At 42.7% G+C, this 19315-nt stretch overlaps 1 protein-coding gene across 1 annotated transcript; it reads right to left on the bottom strand.

Annotated features, from left to right (window-relative positions):
• Window positions 1–3: 3 nt before the first annotated feature.
• LOC131190877 (cyclin-dependent kinase 4 inhibitor B-like) lies at window positions 4–12983 on the bottom strand. The gene is made up of 2 exons (XM_058168363.1): window positions 12680–12983; window positions 4–653 (listed from the first exon to the last, which is right to left on the bottom strand). The coding sequence occupies exons 1-2, from the start codon at window positions 12821–12823 to the stop codon at window positions 396–398; spliced, it is 402 nt and encodes a 133-aa protein (XP_058024346.1). The 5' UTR covers window positions 12824–12983; the 3' UTR covers window positions 4–395.
• Between the last annotated feature and the right edge of the window lie 6332 nt (window positions 12984–19315).

Genomic DNA, 19315 nt, shown 5'->3' with positions numbered 1-19315 from the left:
AATGCAGGGGTTGGAAGAGAATTCTATGGTGAGTCGCAGTTCCGTTTGGGCAGGAGGAGGGGAGCGGGGAGGAAATCTGAGCACATATAGAGTCAAATTAACAAGAGAGAACTCATAATTTTTCCAATTGATAAATTCCCTATATGCAGTTAATGATTTTTTTTTTAATGAGAATAGCCTGGAAAAAAAAAAAGAAGACCCCAGTTTCAGTCGGAAAGAGCATGTTCCTTCTAGTCTTTCCACAAATCTTGAGGGGAAAAAAGGGCATCCAGTATGAATGTCCCAGGTCTGTCCAAGCCACCATGATCTTTATTGCTTTTTATCTTCATTACTTTTCAGGAGCATTCCCTTTCCCAGTCTTTCTACTGCTTCTTCATGTATCGCATGGAAACATTTCAACCAGATAATTCTTGTAAGTAATCAACCACGTGATGATGCCCATTCGTTCTTGCCAGGTCTAGCGGGCTTTGGCCCCATCTGTCCCGATGATCAAAGTGAGCCCCCCAGTGGTGTAGGAGCTTCAAAGTGTCCAGGAATCCCTCCTGGGCCACATCATGGGCTGGCGTTGCACCTGTGGAGGGATCTGGCCGGTTGGGATCTGCTCCTCTCCACAGCAGCAGCTCTGCCATTTTGGAGCTTCCCATCATCATAACCTGAAGGACAGAAAAAGTAAAAAGCTGAATTTTGACTGGGCAGCTTTTCATGCTTGTCGTTTATAAACTTCAGCTCCCTTTTTTTGGCAACAGCCAAACCTTATCTGGTCTGTAATATCCTAGTTTTAACTGGAGCTGCTCTGATTTGAAGATATATTTTTTTTTTTAGTCTCCTTCCATCTTTCATATACACGCATATAGTCCCCAAAGCATAATCGTAGTCTTTTAAAACAGAATGAATCTGGAGCTATACCTTTGGTCTTAAAACTTGCAATGGGATAGGACGGAGTAAAAGATTGAAAAGAGAGAAAGTGGTGGTATTTTGGGGTTGAAAGAAGCATCTCAGATAGCAAGGGTTTCATGCCTTTGGATGGGGTGTAAGACTATTCTGAACACTTGAAAATGGCTTCTGAAATTAACTACTAACAGTTACAGTAACAGCATAATGCTATGTTAACCTCCATCTTTCCTTTTGATCTCATTTCCAGCACAGGTCATTTTGTACACCATGACTTTTCTCCAATGAAATAGAAAACATGATTGTCTAGTGGTTAACCAGTTCCAGTTATGCTTTCCCCCCCCCCAGAACTTAGCTATTTATCACAGTCATAGATTGATTTGTTGAGCTTTTTAATGCCCTGATAATTCCCTTAGGGCATGTTTCATAGTACCTGTTTTATTCATAATTGCACATTTGTGGTAGATTCATCTTTTCACCTTTCTGAATTTCAGAACATCATGTTGCAATTTGCCCAAATGGAATGTTGGACAATCTGCCTAGATGAGTTCATGGGGAGGTCTTCAAATTGCCCAACCAATCCACATCACAGGTGTTCCAGCATCCCAAATGAAATGCATTGCCCCATTGGCTAATGATGTGCTAATGAGACAACAACTAAATCAGAAGAGAAAACCAATCAGCATATCTATAACATCTGAAGACCTGCAAATCTGGCAATGGGTATTACATCAGAGGTAAGACAGATTAGTGATGTTGACACAAGAATTGGTTAACACCTTATATGGTTAATGGGAAACTGACATGAGAAACGGCCAATAAGGAACTTGGACTATTTTCTTCTCTCTTTACTGCTGAAGGTGTCTAGCTTTGATACTAAAATCATATCCTGTAAGAGAAAGGGATATCTCTATTGTGGCTTGTCTGACTTGTTTTTTCTCCCTGGCTTTTTGTCTTTTTTCCCAGAAATAAAAAAGATTTTCCCCATTTTACTCTGGCCCCCTTTCGCTTCCCTTGTCATTATGTTTACTGGGGATCCGTCCTTTTTCTTTTCTTTTCTTCCAAAGTAATTTCTGTGTGAAATGAGACAATTATCTTTCATTTATTAAAAGTATGACATTGGGACAGCTGAGATATTTTCTATCTAGGCATTCTTTTGTGGTAGTGGGAATTACTTTAAATTCAGCATCATCTTCCTTTGGGATAAATATATTTATTTTTCAAATATATTTAAAATAATTTAAAGTTATTTCAATTCATCTGTAATTCTAGGCCTGCCCTGTTGAATTTAGCATAGTTATAACACACACAGCACAGCATAGCATATATGATATAACCATATGCCATTAAAGTACATATTTTGAAAACAAAGGACTTCCTTTTTCAATCAGATTGAATGTATTAAATAACAATTGATAAATTATCAAAAGATGAGCTGTCAGTTTTATTTTACTCACTAAAAGTAAAATATAATACCTAGAAATCTGAAGGAGAGCATGTAATTCCTTTTTCTGATGGATGTGAGTGGTTCATGGCAGCCTTACTTGTCGGAAAAATTTCTTTGAAAAGAACCAGTCTGAGTAGTGGTAAAATATTATATTGACACTAGGCAATCACAGGGTCAAGTACACCCTTAGCCTAATCCAAACAATTCAAATAAATTCAATTTATTCTGGATTACCACTGAGAAAATCTAGTAGTTACACATTTCTTTCTGATGTTCAACTTAAACAGGTTCTGTCCACCCATCCTACTATTGCTCTAGGAAAAGCTCTAAAAATGGAGGGACAGACAGGGAGACAGAGACAGAGATACAGAGAGAGACAGGGAGGGAGGGAGAGACAGGGAAGGAGAGAGAGGGAGGGAGGGAGGGAGGAAGAGAGAGAGAGAATGAATATCAAGGCTCTTATCTATTGTCCTTATGATATTGACCTCATGTTACCTACAGGGCATACTTTACAAGGGTTGTTTTCTTTATTTTTCTTTATTTATTTATTTTGTCATAACAGTATATATAAGCATTAACGTGAAATAACTATATAATATATAAGCATATATATGAGCATAAGTATCTAATAACTATATTAATTGGATATAATGAGAAACAATAGAACAGGTAACGGTAGGCAGGCACGTTTGTGCTCTTATGCATGCCCCTTCTGTACTATCCAGAGTTCATATGTTATAATTTCAATATAAATTGAATAATTTATATACACATACATACATGTGTATGTGTATATAAATTGTATGTGTATATAAATACTTTACTGTGTAAACGAGGCATTACGAACTCTAGCTGACCAAATCATGGAGGCTGAAGCCAAACACCCTGATTCACTGGCCATTGTTTTGGGAGATCTAAACAAGGCAAACTTAAGGAAAGAACTACCAAAATACTTTCAGCATGTCAATTGTCCCACCAGAGGCAAGAATACTCTAGACCACTGCTACACAACACTAAAAGATGCCTATCGGTCTTTACCACGTGCAGCTGTAGGACACTCTGATCATTGCATGATTCACCTTGTACCTGCTTACAGGCAAAGACTTAAAGCCATAAAACCAATAATTAAATCAGTGAAAACCTGGACGGAGGAATCAGAATTAAAGCTACAGGCATGTTTTGACTGCACTGATTGGAATATTTTTAAAGATACCTCTGCAGACCTGGATGAACTCACAGATACTGTAACATCATATGTCAGCTTCTGTGAAGACCTATGTGTACCTACAAGGAACTTGCGAATACACAGTAATAACAAACCTTGGTTTACACCTAAACTTAAGCAGCTACGACATTCCAAAGAGGAAGCCTACAGAAAAGGTGATAAAATGCTGTACAATCAGGCCAGAAATGCACTAACAAGGAGATAAGAGCAGCAAAAGAAGCTACTCTGAAAAGCTAAAGAATCAATTTTCAGCAAATGAACCAGCAAACATGTGGAAAACTCTTAAAAATATCACCGGCTATGGCAAACCTCCTTCCCAGGCTGAAGGTAATCAACAACTGGCAGATGACCTGAATGAGTTTTACTGCAGGTTTGAAAGGAAACTACAGCCACCTATCTCCACAACCCCATCTCAGACACACCAACAACAGCCAAGCCTCCTACAACTGACCCCATTTCATTGGGTTCACAACCCCTAGTGATCACAGAAAAGGAAGTGCAGGACCTATTTCACAGACAAAAGCCAGGAAAAGCTCCAGGCCCAGACAAGATAACTCCTTCTTGCTTAAAAGTCTGTGCTGACCAATTGGCCCCCATCTTCACCCATATTTTCAATAAATCACTAGAGATGTGCTATGTTCCTTCTTGCTTCAAACGCTCTACCATCATCCCAGTGCCGAAGAAGCCCACCATCAAGGAACTGAATGACTACAGACCAGTTGCTCTAACATCTGTAGTCATGAAAACCTTTGAAAGGCTAGTGCTTTCCTACCTGAAAACCATCACGAATCCGCTTTTAGACCCCTTGCAATTTGCATACCGAGCAAATAGATCAACAGATGATGCTGTTAATATGGCTCTGCACTACATCCTACAACATCTTGAGTCTCCAAAGACCTATGCAAGGGTCCTTTTGTAGACTTTAGTTCAGCATTCAATACCATCATTCCAGACATTCTTCTAACTAAGCTAAACCAGCTACAGGTACGGAACAGACTTGTAAGTGGATCACAAGCTTCCTAACAAACAGGAAGCAGCAGGTGAAGCTAAGCAAGATCACATCAAATACCTGTACAATTAGCACAGGGGCCCCAAGGCTGTGTGCTCTCCCCACTTCTCTTCTCTCTGTATACCAATGACTGCATCCCCAATGATCCATTTGTTAAGCTACTGAAGTTCGCAGATGACACAACAGTCATTGGTCTCATTCGAGACAATGACGAATCCACATATAGACGAGAGGTCGAGCGACTAGCCTTGTGGTGCAACCAAAACAATCTGGAACTGAACACACTCAAAACCGTAGAAATGGTGGTAGACTTTAGGAAAAACCCTTCCATACTTCCACCTCTCACAATACTTGACAACACAGTATCAACAGTAGAAACCTTCAAATTTCTGGGTTCTATCATATCGCAAGATCTCAAATGGACAGCTAACATCAAAACATCATTAAAAAGGACAACAAAGAATGTTCTTTCTGCGCCAACTCAGTAAGCTCAAACTGCCCAAGGAGCTGCTGATCCAATTCTACAGAGGAATTATTGAGTCTGTCATTTGCACCTCTATAACTGTCTGGTTCGGTTCTGCAACCCAACAAGAAAAACACAGACTTCAGAGGATAATTAGAACTGCAGAAAAATAATTGCTACCAACTTGCCTTCCATTGAGGACCTGTATACTGCACGAATCAAGAAGAGGGCCGTGAAAATATTTGCAGATCCCTCGCATCCTGGACATAAACTGTTTCAACTCCTACCCTCAAAACGACGCTATAGAGCACTGCACACCAGAACAACTAGACACAAGAACAGTTTTTTCCCGAAGGCCATCACTCTGCTAAACAAATAATTCCCTCAACACTGTCAGACTATTTACTGAATCTGCACTACTATTAATCGTTTCATAGTTCCCATCACCAATCTCTTTCCACTTATGACTGTATGACTATAACTTGTTGCTGGCAATCCTTATGATTTATATTGATATATTGATCATCAATTGTGTTGTAAATGTTGTACCTTGATGAACGTATCTTTTCTTTTATGTACACTGAGAGCATATGCACCAAGACAAATTCCTTGTGTGTCCAATCACACTTGGCCAATAAAAATTCTATTCTATTCTATTCTACATACATATACACACACAGAGGATTGTGAGAATGCAGGAAATTAGGCAAGAAGTTCACAATCACTAGACAATTGGAATACATTGTCATCAGTTTTCTTCAACTTTTCTTTTTCTTTAACCTGGAAAGTGGTTGATATTCTGAACTGGTAATGGGTTCACAGAAGTTAATAATAAAGTAAGGCAATTCAAGACACTTAATGTTAAGAAAGCAGGTAGACTCTAGAATAGGATTCCAACCTGTTTGGATGGTACATGCTCTCCTGTGCTCCTAAGGAATCTGGCTTGCAGTCTAGGAGATTCATGTTTACCATTTGGAGCCTTAAACCAGCCGTAGCCAGGAAGCCCTTTATCCAATTTAAGCTGATGTACCAACTGCATCTTTGTTCTATTTCTGGTGAGATCAGATTTGGTCTGGGCAATGCATGTCTTAAAGGGAGCCAGTTTTGTGTTGTGATTAAAGGCACCAGGGCTAGAAAATGGGCAGACTGTGGAATTCTGGTTTTGCTTTAGGTAAATGGGGGCCAATCACTCTCACTCAGTCTTAGGAAGAAGGTAGCAGCAAACAATGCCTGAAAATGTTGCCAAGACGACTATAGCATCTTGTCAAAGCAGTCATCAGGAGTTAAAACTGGCTCCAAGCATATACACCAATGCATGCCTTAGACTAGAGTCAATTTCCCACTATTGTGTAAAGATACTATCCCCTCTGTTTCATTACTATTGCAGCCTCCCTGGTAGTCAGGTGCAAAGAAGCCTAAAAGATTTTAGACATTTCATATCTAGCCTGAAGCTTGTTGGCTTAAGGGGTGGGTATACCAATAAAGCAAGGATTGCTTAAATGTCTCACTTACAGGTTGGTGCAGATGTAATCAGTGTCATGCGGACACATGGGGTGGGGGGGAAAGTTGTTGAACTATGTTTGTGCTTGTACTTATCTGCAAGTGGGAAATGCCCCTAGTTTAATCTTATCAGATTATTGCAACATGTGTTACAATATTGGGAGTTACTTCACCATAGTATTCTGAAACCACAATCGGTCCTAAATGCAGAAACTGTTAATGGGTATATATCTAAATAATAGTGATCCTAAAAGGATTGCACAAACTATCAATCTGCTTCTGGGCACAATTCAGTGTTGGTGATCCACTTCAGACTCCTAAAGAAAACAGATAGTGCCAAATGCAATAGAGGCTATTTCTTCCCAAACCCTTTTGTCTAGATCACAGTTGTGGCAGAGGAATAGTTGGTGTGACAAAAGAAATAGCTTTTCCGAGGCTCTGTCTCACCTATGGAATTCCCTGCCACAAGAGGCCAGTCTGGCTGATATTTTAATGACCGGATAAAACTTTTTGGGAAGACATACCACAGCACAGGTTAATGCAAAATGTTTCTTGAAGATGTTATCATGTACGGACCTGCTCTTATTTTACAATATTTACTAGGCAAGCATATTTTTAGTTGGGTTTTCATTTCTCATTCACTGAGAATTTAATTTCAAGATTAAATGGAATCTTGTCCTGCTTTAAATTGTGGCTGGCCGCTCTCAGTGATGCAAATGCATTACAAATGTAGGGCGTACATTTAGAAAAGCATGTCTTGCCAAGCACTGGGTTGTGGCTAGGGCTTGCAAATGTGGAAAGAGGGCTAAGAGTTAGTTCACTTGTTTCATTTTTAGTGCTTTTCTAATGCCAGGAATCAAGTGACTGTGGATTCTTCTATCTGTTATTTCACCTCATACACTCTAACATGTTCTTTCATTTCAGGGAACAAATTGTCCCTGATCTTAGAAAATAGGAAAAATAAGTGGCTCCAGAAGTGGCATCACGGAGAAGGCTTTTGCAAGAGAACCAGACAGGGGATAGTGAAAAAGTGAGTGGTAGTTTGAGATCCTGGAAAAGATGTGGAGGGTAGAAATGAAAAAGCAGGAAGAAAAGTCTGAGACAAACAAAAACCAGACTGATTGGCCCACAGCTAGAGAGTGAAATGGGACTGGGCACACAGCCATCCTTTATCACAATCAAATATTGACATTTAATGTTATAAAAGACTGATAACGTCTACAGAAAGTCTCAATAATAAAACAGAATAACAGAGTTGGAAGGGACCTTGGAGGTCTTCTAGTCAAAACCCCTGCTTCGGCAGGAAACCCTACACCATTTCAGACAAATGGTTATCCAATCTCTTCTTAAAAACATCCAATGTTGGAGCATTCACAACTTGCAGAGGCAAGTTATTCCACTGATTAATTGTTCTAACTGTCAGGAAATTTCTTCTTAGTTCTAGGTTGCTTCTCTCCTTGATTAGGTTTTTTTTTAAATTTGCATTATATCCTGCCCTTTTCCAAAGACTCAGGGCGGCTTACACTATGTTAGCAATAGTCTTCATCCATTTGTATACTATATACAAAGTCAACTTATTGCCCCCAACAATCTGGGTCCTCATTTTACCTACCTTATAAAGGATGGAAGGCTGAGTCAACCTTGGGCCTGGTGGGACTTGAACCTGCAGTAATTGCATGTTTCCACCCATTGCTTCTTGTTCCACCCTCAGGTGCTTTGGAGAATAGTTTGACTCCCTCTTCTTTGTGGCAACCCCTCAGATATTGGAACACTGCTATCATGTCTCCCCTAGTCCTTCTTTTCATTAAACTAGACGTACTCTGCACTCGCCCTGCAAATAAGATGTCGGGTGGGGCTGTCTCTCTAAAAGGAAACGGGGACTGGGTAGGCGAGTACATTTTTGTTAAAGGGATTTGTGAAGCCCGCGGGGAAACTGAACCAATCCAAGCAACAACCTCTTAACTCGAACCCAACGTTTTACTTAAGTGTGACTCCGAATGATGGATTTGCACGGGGATCGTGCGTGTGGGGTAGCCTTGCACTTCAGCAAAACCGCGCCAAGGAAGCAATTCGACGGGGCCGATCGCAAAACAAAGACAAAAAAAACAAAAAACAACAACCGTTGAGTTTCCGAAAAGAGAGCGTTTAATCTTTCTGAAGCAGTAAAGCTACCCGCGAAAACCAGAACGAAAGAAAGAAAGAAAAAAAAAAGAAAGAAAGAAAGAAAGATTTGCTCCAGCGAACGGGGCTGTAACCTAGAGTGTTCATTAGAGAGTATTGGCTAAGACTGAAGAACTCCCTTTAATAAGCCCCAGTGACTTGAAAGGAAAGCAGGTCGGGCGGATTTAGTAGAAGAGGAGGTTGCAATGCAAGAACGGTTTAATCGATATTTGAGTGAAAGAAAGCTCCTTTACACGCAAGTAACAGGGTTCAGGAATTCCCTTCAGCACCTCCCTTGCCGTGGTGTAAAGTTTAGTAGTTTAGTAGGAATTGGATATATCTAGTTTTAATGAAAAGAAGGAGTAGGAGCGACATGTTAGCAGTGTTCAACATTTGAGGGGCTGCCACATAGAAGGTGTGTGTTACCAAGCTATTCTCCAAAGCACCAGAAGGCAGGATAAGAAGCAATGGATGGAAACTAATCAAGAAGAGAAGCAAGCTACAATTTAGGAGAAATTACATGACAACAATTAAAATCAAGGTTGTACCTTGATGAAGGTATCTTTTCTTTTATGTACACTGAGAGCATATGCACCAAGACAAATTCCTTGTGTGTCCAATCACACTTGGCCAATAAAAAAAAAATTCTATTAAAAGTGGAACGACTTGCCTCCAGAAGTTGTGAATGCTGCTCCAACACTGGAAGATTTTGAGAAGAGATTGGTCAACCATTTGTCTGAAACGGTTTCCTGCCTGGGTAACGGGTTGGACTAGATTACCTTTAAGGTCCCTTCCATTTCTGCTATTCTGTAGTAGTACTAAGGAGAGATGGTGACCCTGTGTTGGCTGAGGACGATTGGAATTATAGTCCAATGAGTTTCAGAAGGCAGTTGTTAAAGGCAGGCTGAAAATTACACGCGTGCAACGAGATAGTGGACACCCTACCTTATCACAAGCACAATGCAATACCATTTCACACATATTCGTCGTTTTAAAGATGGCGTCACAAAACCACGTTTTGTTTTGCTCTCTTTATCTCCGGTAATCTGACACCGTAATCGTATAGACGACTGCTTTTTATCCGGTAACGGTCTACTCCCACCGGCGAGCAAACGTGTAGCTAAAACAACGAGACACGATCTAATCGAATTAACTCCAATTGCCACGGAATAGGAAAACGGGAATATATTCCTCTAAGCAAAAACGCTGATCGGACGATAGGGGGGAAAACCCGATTAAACCCGATGCTACCAAGATCGGCGTCTCTAACCTGTCTTTGTCTGCAAATTCGTGAATGCATTTCAAAGCTTTTGAAGTTGGGGAAAAGCTGCTCGGGGAATAAACTTTATCTAAAACTCTTATTGGGATGGTTTCCCTCCCCCCATTTCTTTTGGAAAACTTAAGTCTCTCTGGTTACATCGAATTCTTAAAATAAAACCAGCATGATCTTTGCTTTTTTCCCTTCCCGAGAGGGGTAATGGTGCAGACGGTATCTTTTGTAGAGCGATATTAAGCGCTGTACATATTAGCGTTTTGGTCTTTTTAATTTAAAGTTTTGGGGCGCGGAAACTGAGTAGAATCGTCAAGGCACAAAACGCAATTAACTTGGAAGGATAAGAGACGTGCCATACACGCGATTTCTCTGAAATAATTTCCGTCTGGGCTTCATAGGTAATTTCCACCTGAAGAATTCCTACCTTGCTTATTCTGAGTTCAGGCATACCTCGTAGATGAGACAATATGCCTGCGGTTTCCAATAGTCTCCCCATTTAAGGGTCCTTAATTTTTTTTTTCTGGCTCGCCTTAGGAGACAGACCCATGATTGCGCCACAGTTGCAGGGAAGCTTCCCGAAACACGAAAAATTGGCTTGTCCTATACAGTGAGTATCCTACTTAGATGGTTACATTTCGTTATTCCTTCGCCTTCAAAAAGGGATATCTAACGTCCCCCGTCCTCAGCAATTTTCTTGCGAATAGAAATATCAGTGTTTTTTTTGGGGGGGGGGGCGCTGTGGATCTCCAAGGAATGAAATAATGCTTCGTTTGCATTGCCTTTCCGAGCTTACAAGTCCACGAAGTTCTCGTGGGAACAGAATCATAAAGGAAAAAGAAATCATCTCCCGGCCTCCATTTGCCTCGTCATGCCCTTCCCCGTTAAATCTATTTGCTGCAGTTCTGTATAGTAGATGCATACGGCATGAGATTTGCAACTAGTTCCAGACTTTAGTAATGTTTTGGGTTGTTTTGTAATAATGCTCGATTGTTGAGAAGGGTTCCGAATCAGTTAAGCAATACAGCCAGCAACAGTCTTGCATCGTTCTCAGAAAGTGGCTCGATCGCAAGGCACATTAAAAAATATTAGCTCACCCAGCCTTGAGAAGAGAATATATCCTCTGATATGATCCTCTGAAAAAGAAATTCATTATTTTTTTTTCTCCTGGCCTATGGTCATCCCCCCCCCCATTTTTGAACTGCCAATCTTCCTCAGAGAGGAACTCTGGGCAAAATGTCAAAATATATACAAAGAGCATATAAAAATTAAAATAAAAATTAAAATTAAAAATGTAGGAGGTGGCAAGGGTGATTAAATCTTATTAAAATTGGTTAAAACAGTGATACACACACACTATATTATATATCTATAAGCATATATATCTTTTGCTTTTATATATAGTATAACTCATTTTTCCCCATATCTAAGTTGATCAAATTAATTATATTTTATATGAGGAATGTCTGATATATATATATATATATATATATATATATATATATATATATATATATATATATATATATATATATATATATATATATATATATATATATATATATATATATATATATATATATATATATAGGTCTTTATTGTTCGGGTTTTCTTCCGTGTAAAATTGGAAATGTCTTGGCGACGTTTCGACGAAGGCTCATTCGTCATCTTCAGGCTTCAGCTTCGTGCTTCACCAGAACAACCCGAACAACCAAAGACCTACATACAAACACCCGTGAAAACCTCAGATATATATATATATATATCAGACATATATATCTCCCCTCTATTTTATTTCCCTTTTACATCTTTTTTGCTGCACACCCAGACATTCCTCATATAAAATATAGTCTAATTTGATCAACTTAGATAGGGAAAAAATGAGTTATACTAATCGTAAGCCAGTATAGTCTATCTTTCCTGTGAAATAGTTTTAATAATTATTTGGTTATTTGGTAATTATTTGGTAAAATGGGTGGGGATAGAAGCATATTTAATATTTAGTCCCTTTTCATTCTTGACCTTCATTCTCTTATTTAAGTTTGTGGTCATAGTCTCCTCCCTAGTTAGGGCTCGGACAAAAGTTTCTCCTACATTTTGAAGCAGAGATTCGGTATGATCAAATGTCACACCGTCTTCCCGCAAGGCAGGGAGGGTGGGGGGATAAGTACCACATACAACAAAAACGGTCAGCCGTAAACAAAACTTCTGCTTCGTTTGTTCAGGAGCAGCATATAATGTAGTTTCAGAGCTGCTGACTCAGCCACAGTAGACATTCCTATCGTTAATAGATTAATTCTAAATTCCAAATGACTCTTTAAGTGGTAGGAACTGCGCGTGTGGGAGAGTGAGTGGCAGGGAGAGATAGGAGGGGAGAAAGAGGAATGGAGAGATCGACAGACTTCTCAGCGTCCTTGAGGTCCCGCTTGGGCTGCAGCTCTTTACTCCGAGCCTGAACCCTGAGTAAAATAGCTTTCGAGTTAAGCTCGAGGCGCCTTGTATCCTGATCAAGGGCTGCAATTTTTAAGCAGCCAAGCTGGAAAACAGACACCAGAAGGCAAGGCCTCCCCACCCCACATGACTTCCGAGTAAAGTCCTCAAAGCCAGAAGAAACGTTTGAAGCCCAGCATGCTGGAGCCGTCAGGGGAAAGTGCAGCCGCCTCCCTTTTTTTTTTACAGTCAATCTCTGATCTTTCGATCCAAGAAGGTCCCACCTGAATCGGGCTCCGGCCGAAGGCGTTCGTGGCATTGGGGTCGGCCCCGCTCTCCAGCAGCCTCGCCGCCGTCTCCAAATCTCCGCGGGCGGCAGCGTTGGCCAGTTGATTCGCCTGACAACCGTCTCCATTTGGAGCTTCCATTGTTTGACCCAGCGGTGTTCTCTAGGGCGAGCGCCTAGCGCATCTGCCAGGCGGCTGCCTCCGTTCCTTTTCTCTTTTTGCAACCCAGACACCAGTCCTGCAAAGATTCACGATCTGTTTTCCTCTTCGCTCCTCCAACTCCTCGGACAATCTCCTTTCCTACCGTCTTCTTCGGCTGTTTTTTCCCGCCCCCCCCTCCCTCCCACCGATCGCCTTTCCTCTCTTCAAGGTAACAGAGCAGAGCGAGGATCGTTGTTGTTCCCTTGTTCTCAGCCTGCCAGGGTTTAATCAGCTTGCGCCTGGCCAGGCTGGGATTTACCGTATTTCTCCGGAGCGCTACTGCATCGAAGCTCCCGCTAGCGCCCTCTCTCGGTAGCTTATAGGGAAACAAAGCAGCGACTGAGCTGCGGGGGGCGCATGCGCAGATGCCGGCGCCTGCTGTGGAACTTCGGTGAATGCTGCGAATTCTTGCCTGGAATGGAGCATCCGCCTTTCGGCGCCTCTTTAGAGCCGCTCCATCCCACGCGCGGAATGAAGGGCAGGATTCTGGATTCGGGGATTCCGCTCCTTCTTGTGATTGGATGGTGGTTTTGAGCAAAGTCTCCCTGCGTGACGTAAAGAGAGCACACGTAGGAGACCCGTCTCTGTTGGTAATAAGTAAAGACACTTTTTGGCGCATTTGCTCAGAGGTGAATCGGGCTATGCTTCCCCCCTCCACCAACTTGTGTGTGTGTGGCTATTGCCCAGTTAACTGAAACCCATTTTCTGCCCAATGAAAACTCTACGCTCCTTTATGGTCAGCAATGGTACAGTCCAGTGGTGGGTTTCAATTTTTTTTTCTACCGGTTCTGTGAGTGTGGCTTGGTGGGCGTGGCATGGCTTGGTGGGCGTGACTGGAAGGTTACTGCAAAATCCCCATTTCCTCCCCATCTTCTGGGACTCAGGAGGCAAAAAATAGATGGGGGCGGGCCAGTCAGAATTTTTACTGTCGGTTCACCGAACTATTCAAAATTTCTGCTACCGGTTCACCAGAAGTGGTCAGAACCTGCTGAAACCCACCTCTGGTGCAGTCCACAACTCCACCCTGAAGCCTATGAGCAACTTGTCACTGGAGGCTTTTGACTTACCTGCGCATATTTGTGAGTGCGCCCGCGGATGAAAGTATGTGCACGCCCTGGTTCCTTTTGTCTCCCAGAACACTCTGTGAAATTTGATGTCGGACTGTCGAGGGTTAAATTCATGAAGTCCAACTTTAAGCCAAAAAGGAATGGCAAGAGTCGTTTTGTTAGGGGAACAAAGAGCGAAGAGCACAAAGATGCTTTGGTGCCATTTCGCATAGGTTCAAATAGCCAGCTCGTCTTTTTTTTTTAAAAAAAAAAACACAGGCCGTGACTGAGTTCACACAGGCTGCTAGAATTGGCTGTGTGTGATAGGAGAACCCAACCTTTGACTTTGATACATTGGGTGAACTTGTTCAAAATAGAAGAAGCTTCTTGGATGAGAAGCGAAACATCTTCAAAAAGGAAAAAACAAGTCCAGCTGCCTCCTGAAAAAGCACCTTTGGGACAACCATGACCTGGATGACTGAGAATCTCTACAGACCTTTAGCTGTACAATTTGGGATGAGCACCCTTTGAATGGTGTGGGAATAGGAATAGATTTCCAGAGGGAAAAAAAATTGCAGACTACAGGATACAGGAACCAGGAGCATTACTCAGGTGCAGAAGTGGGTTTCTGCAGGTTCTGACCAGTTCTGGAGAATCGGTAGTGAAAATTTTAAGTAGTTCGGAGAACCGGTAGTAAAAATTCTGAGTGGCCCCACCCCCATCTATTCTCTGCCTCCTAATTCCCAGCTGATCAGGAGGAAACGGGGATTTTGCAGTAACCTTCCCCTGGAGTGGGGTGGGAATGGAGATTTTACAGTATCTTTCCCCTGGAGTGGGGTGGGAATGGAGATTTTACAGTATCCTTCCCTGCCATGCCCACCAAACCTCACCCACCAAAGCCATGCCACAACTCCTCGGACAATCTCCTTTCCTACCGTCTTCTTCGGCTGTTTTTTCCCGCCCCCCCCTCCCTCCCACCGATCGCCTTTCCTCTCTTCAAGGTAACAGAGCAGAGCGAGGATCGTTGTCGTTCCCTTGTTCTCAGCCTGCCAGGGTTTAATCAGCTTGCGCCTGGCCAGGCTGGGATTTACCGTATTTCTCCGGAGCGCTGCTGCATCGAAGCTCCCGCTAGCGCCCTCTCTCGGTAGCTTATAGGGAAACAAAGCAGCGACTGAGCTGCGGGGGGCGCATGCGCAGATGCCGGCGCCTGCTGTGGAACTTCGGTGGAGAATGCTGCGAATTCTTGCCTGGAATGGAGCATCCGCCTTTCGGCGCCTCTTTAGAGCCGCTCCATCCCACGCGCGGAATGAAGGGCAGGATTCTGGATTCGGGGATTCCGCTCCTTCTTGTGATTGGATGGTGGTTTTGAGCAAAGTCTCCCTGCGTGACGTAAAGAGAGCACACGTAGGAGACCCGTCTCTGTTGGTAATAAGTAAAGACACTTTTTGGCACATTTGCTCAGAGGTGAATCGGGCTATGCTTCCCCTCTCTACCAACTTGTGTGTGTGTGCCTATTGCCCAGTTAACTGAAACCCATTTTCTGCCCAATGAGAGCTCTACGCTCCTTTATGGTCAGCAATGGTACAGTCCAGTGGTGGGTTTCAATTTTTTTTCTACCGGTTCTGTGAGTGTGGCTTGGTAGGCGTGGCAGGGCTTGGTGGGCGTGACTGGAAGGTTACTGCAAAATCCCCATTTCCTCCCCATCTTCTGGGACTCAGGAGGCAGAAAATAGATGGGGGCGGGCCAGTCAGAATTTTTACTGTCGGTTTGCCGAACTACTCAAAATTTCCACTACCGATTCTCCAAAAGTGGTCAGAACCTGCTGAAACCCACCTCTGGTACAGTCCACAACTCCACCCTGAAGCCTATGAGCAACTTGTCATTGGAGGCTTTTGACTTACCTGCGCATATTTGTGAGTGCGCCTGCGGATGAAGGTATGTGCATGCCCTGGTTCCTTTTGTCTCCCAGAACACTCTGTGAAATTTGATGTCGGACTGTCGAGGGTTAAATTCATCGAGTCCGACTTTAAGCCAAAAAGGAATGGCAAGAGTCGTTTTGTTAGGGGGACAGGTGAGCGAAGAGCATAAAGATGCTTTGGTGCTATTTTGCATAGGTTCAAATAGCCAGCTCGTCTTTTTTTTTAAAAAAAAAAACACCACAGGCCGTGACTGAGTTCACACAGGCTGCTAGAATTGGCTGTGTGTGATAGGAGAACCCAACCTTTGACTTTGATACATTGGGTGAACTTGTTCAAAATAGAAGAAGCTTCTTGGATGAGAAGCGAAACATCTTCAAAAAGGGAAAAACAAGTCCAGCTGCCTCCTGAAAAAGCACCTTTGGGACAACCATGACCTGGATGACTGAGAATCTCTACAGACCTTTAGCTGTACAATTTGGGATGAGCACCCTTTGAATGGTGTGGGAATAGGAATAGATTTCCAGAGGGAAAAAAAATTGCAGGCTACAGGATACAGGAACCAGGAGCATTACTCAGGTGCAGAGGTGGGTTTCTGCAGGTTCTGACCAGTTCTGGAGAATCGGTAGTGAAAATTTTAAGTAGTTCGGAGAACCGGTAGTAAAAATTCTGAGTGGCCCCACCCTCATCTATTCTCTGCCTCCTAATTCCCAGCTGATCAGGAGGAAATGGGGATTTTTGCAGTAACCTTCCCCTGGAGTGGGGTGGGAACGGAGATTTTACAGTATCTTTCCCCTGGAGTGGGGTGGGAATGGAGATTTTACAGTATCCTTCCCCTGCCATGCCCACCAAACCTCACCCACCAAAGCCATGCCACACCCACCTCCAAATGCTTCAAGGAACCCTCTAAAATAGGGGTGTCAAACAGGGCCAGATGCGTCATGTGCCGTCCCCATCCCTGGCCAATTTAGCAAAGGGGAAAAAAGTCCAGATACATCATGTGATGCCAGTGTGATGAAGTGAGTGTGACACTCCTCCTCTGAAAGGATGCAAATGACCAGCTGTCTGCAAGGAATATAAATCTGTCCATTCCCCACTATCCTTCCAGAGCTGAAGAAGCTTCTTGGATGAGAAACCAAATGTCTTCAAAAGGAAAAAACAAGGAAGTCCAGTTGCCTCTTGAAAAAGCACCTTCGGGACTATTCAAAGGGTTTTTTTTTTTTGTGTGGAGGTGGGGTTGGTAGGTTCAGGCAGAGCATTTAACTTAAGTCTGTTTTTGTGTGCCTGGGAGTAACCTGACATATTTATGTTTTGTATCCAAAGGAGTCTCTTGTAAACATAGAGAGCTCCCTCAGAAATACATCCCAGTTTAACTGGCCAGATCTCCGGGTGCATTCCAGTAGAAACACCTGAAGTAACACAAAGCATGTGGTTCAGAGAGCAAACAGGGCAGCCCCACATAGTCCCCCACTCTTCAATCCACCCACTGGAGCACAGAGATAGTTTGTACAAACAGAGATATATTGCCAGAGCCACCCAAATAAGAAAAAGTTAACATTACCTTTGTAACAGCTAGCCAGTTCTATAGAGACATACTTGGATTCCTTAGAGTTTGATGTTTTAAAAGAAGGATATTAACAAGCTCGTTTTTCCAGTGACCTCATCATCCTTGCAGGCTGCAATCTGAACGTTTGTTTCCAAGGGACCAAACTCACGGTTTGCCTGGCTCCAAGCTCACAAAATTTGGACTTCCTGTTATATCTTCTATGAAAAAGGATCTCAGGACAAGTCCAGACTTGCTGTGCTATTGACCTTCATAGTCCAAAGAGCCGAAAATCTGTCTTGAGTTGTCAGATGACTGTACAGTCATTTGTATGCTAAATACAGCATAACCTTTGGTTAAGACACCTTACGCTGTTGTTTTTCGGGAACACTTTTGTTTATTTTCAATTTGGCCAAAGACTATGCTTCTTTTAGAGATAATGTCTTGGGATGGGTGAGTATGACAACAGTGCGCAGGGGTATAACCAGAGCCCAAATGGAGTGGAATGGAATAACTGGGTTTTTCTCTCTCCTACCCTCTGTTTAGCAGAGTGCAGAGGGAAGGATGCATTCAAATGGATGCTTTTCTGAATTTCATGAAGCCTGACTATCATCAATACCTCCCCCATAATAAAACCCTTTAAAATAAAGGTTAAGGGCCCCTTCACCCCATGTCCCTCTTTTAGATATATCCTACACCAGGGGTAAGAAACTTGCGGCCCGTGGGCCGGATGTGTCATGTGCTGGCCACGCCCATCCCCATTTTAGTGAAGGGGGAAAACGTCATGTTACATCACATGATGACACAAGTTTGACACCCCTGCACATTACGACAACATGACGACACAAGTTTGACACCCCTGCACAGCATTACCTTTTTGGTACACAAGATAGTCTGATGGGGCCTGATTAGCACATGCTCATTTTTTTTCACCTTTTCTGTCGATAATCAAGTTACATGTGTGTTAGAAAAAAATATACATGATCTGTTCTGGGCCAGGTAAATGAGCACAGGATGCCTGCTTGAAGTGGAGGTAGAATTTGACAGCAAAATCCTATTAATCCTCCTGCCCTTGATGCTAATAAAAGACACGGAAGGTGAGTCTCATTGCCCCAACAAGTCTTTTATTTCTAGTGGCTTTGTTAAGTTTGAAGGTAGGAAGAGAGTTTCTAGTATCCTCTGGTCAGTTTATAGGTCTCTGATGAGCTGGATAGGAGATATTCCAGGGGTGAAATGCTCCCGGTTTGGACCAGTTCGCTCAATCTGGTAGTGATGGCAGCAGGTGGTTCGGAGAATCGGTAGCAAAAATCCCCTCCCCCTCCCCCAACACCATGCCCAGTTGAGCCACACGATCATCAGAGATTTTTTTTAAAATTTTTAAAAGCATTTTTTCTTCGGCCAAAAAAATGCTTTTAAAAGTTTAAAAAAAAAGCCTCTGATGATCACGTGGCTCAGTTGGGATTGTCAGAGGAGCCTTTTAAAAGGATTTTTTACAACCTCTTCAGCCGAAAGAAAAATGCTTTTAAAAGTTAAAAAAAAAGTTGGCCACGCCTACCCAATCACATTACCCCCCCCAAGCCACGCCAACAGAACCGGTAGTAACAAATTTTACATTTCACCACTGAGATATTCAGGTGGTTGTGTTGGTCTCATTGCTGTGGTCTTCTACTTCAGACTTCATGTGTAAACAATGGATCCAGGAGTCTTGCTCTGCTATTTTGAGGGTGGTCTGGCTGCAACGGGGAACTTCTGGTGAAGGACTGTATCCCTACCCAATCTTGTGCTTTGAAGGGACGTAAAACTTCCTTTAGTGACAAGGTTTGATCGGAGCACTCCATAGTCAGGCCAATAATGCATCTCAAGTAGGTCACCTCCTATGTAAGATACTGTAACTTTGTAAGTGTTGCTTTGTGCCTCCTGTCAGCTA

Source organism: Ahaetulla prasina, chromosome 2 (assembly GCF_028640845.1).
Source record: "Ahaetulla prasina isolate Xishuangbanna chromosome 2, ASM2864084v1, whole genome shotgun sequence".
Lineage (NCBI taxonomy): Eukaryota > Metazoa > Chordata > Lepidosauria > Squamata > Colubridae > Ahaetulla > Ahaetulla prasina.
Note: the sequence above shows the minus strand (reverse complement) of the source record. Positions and strands in the feature narration are given on the sequence as shown.

Bases quoted from the DNA above. Each gene is read 5' to 3' on its own strand.
- LOC131190877 (XM_058168363.1), bottom strand. From the start codon at position 12,823: ATGGAAGCTCCAAATGGAGACGGTTGTCAGGCGAATCAACTGGCCAAC. The intron at 654-12,679 runs GTGGGACCTTCT...TCTGTCCTTCAG, and splicing joins TCGGCCGGAGCCCGATTCAG to GTTATGATGATGGGAAGCTC.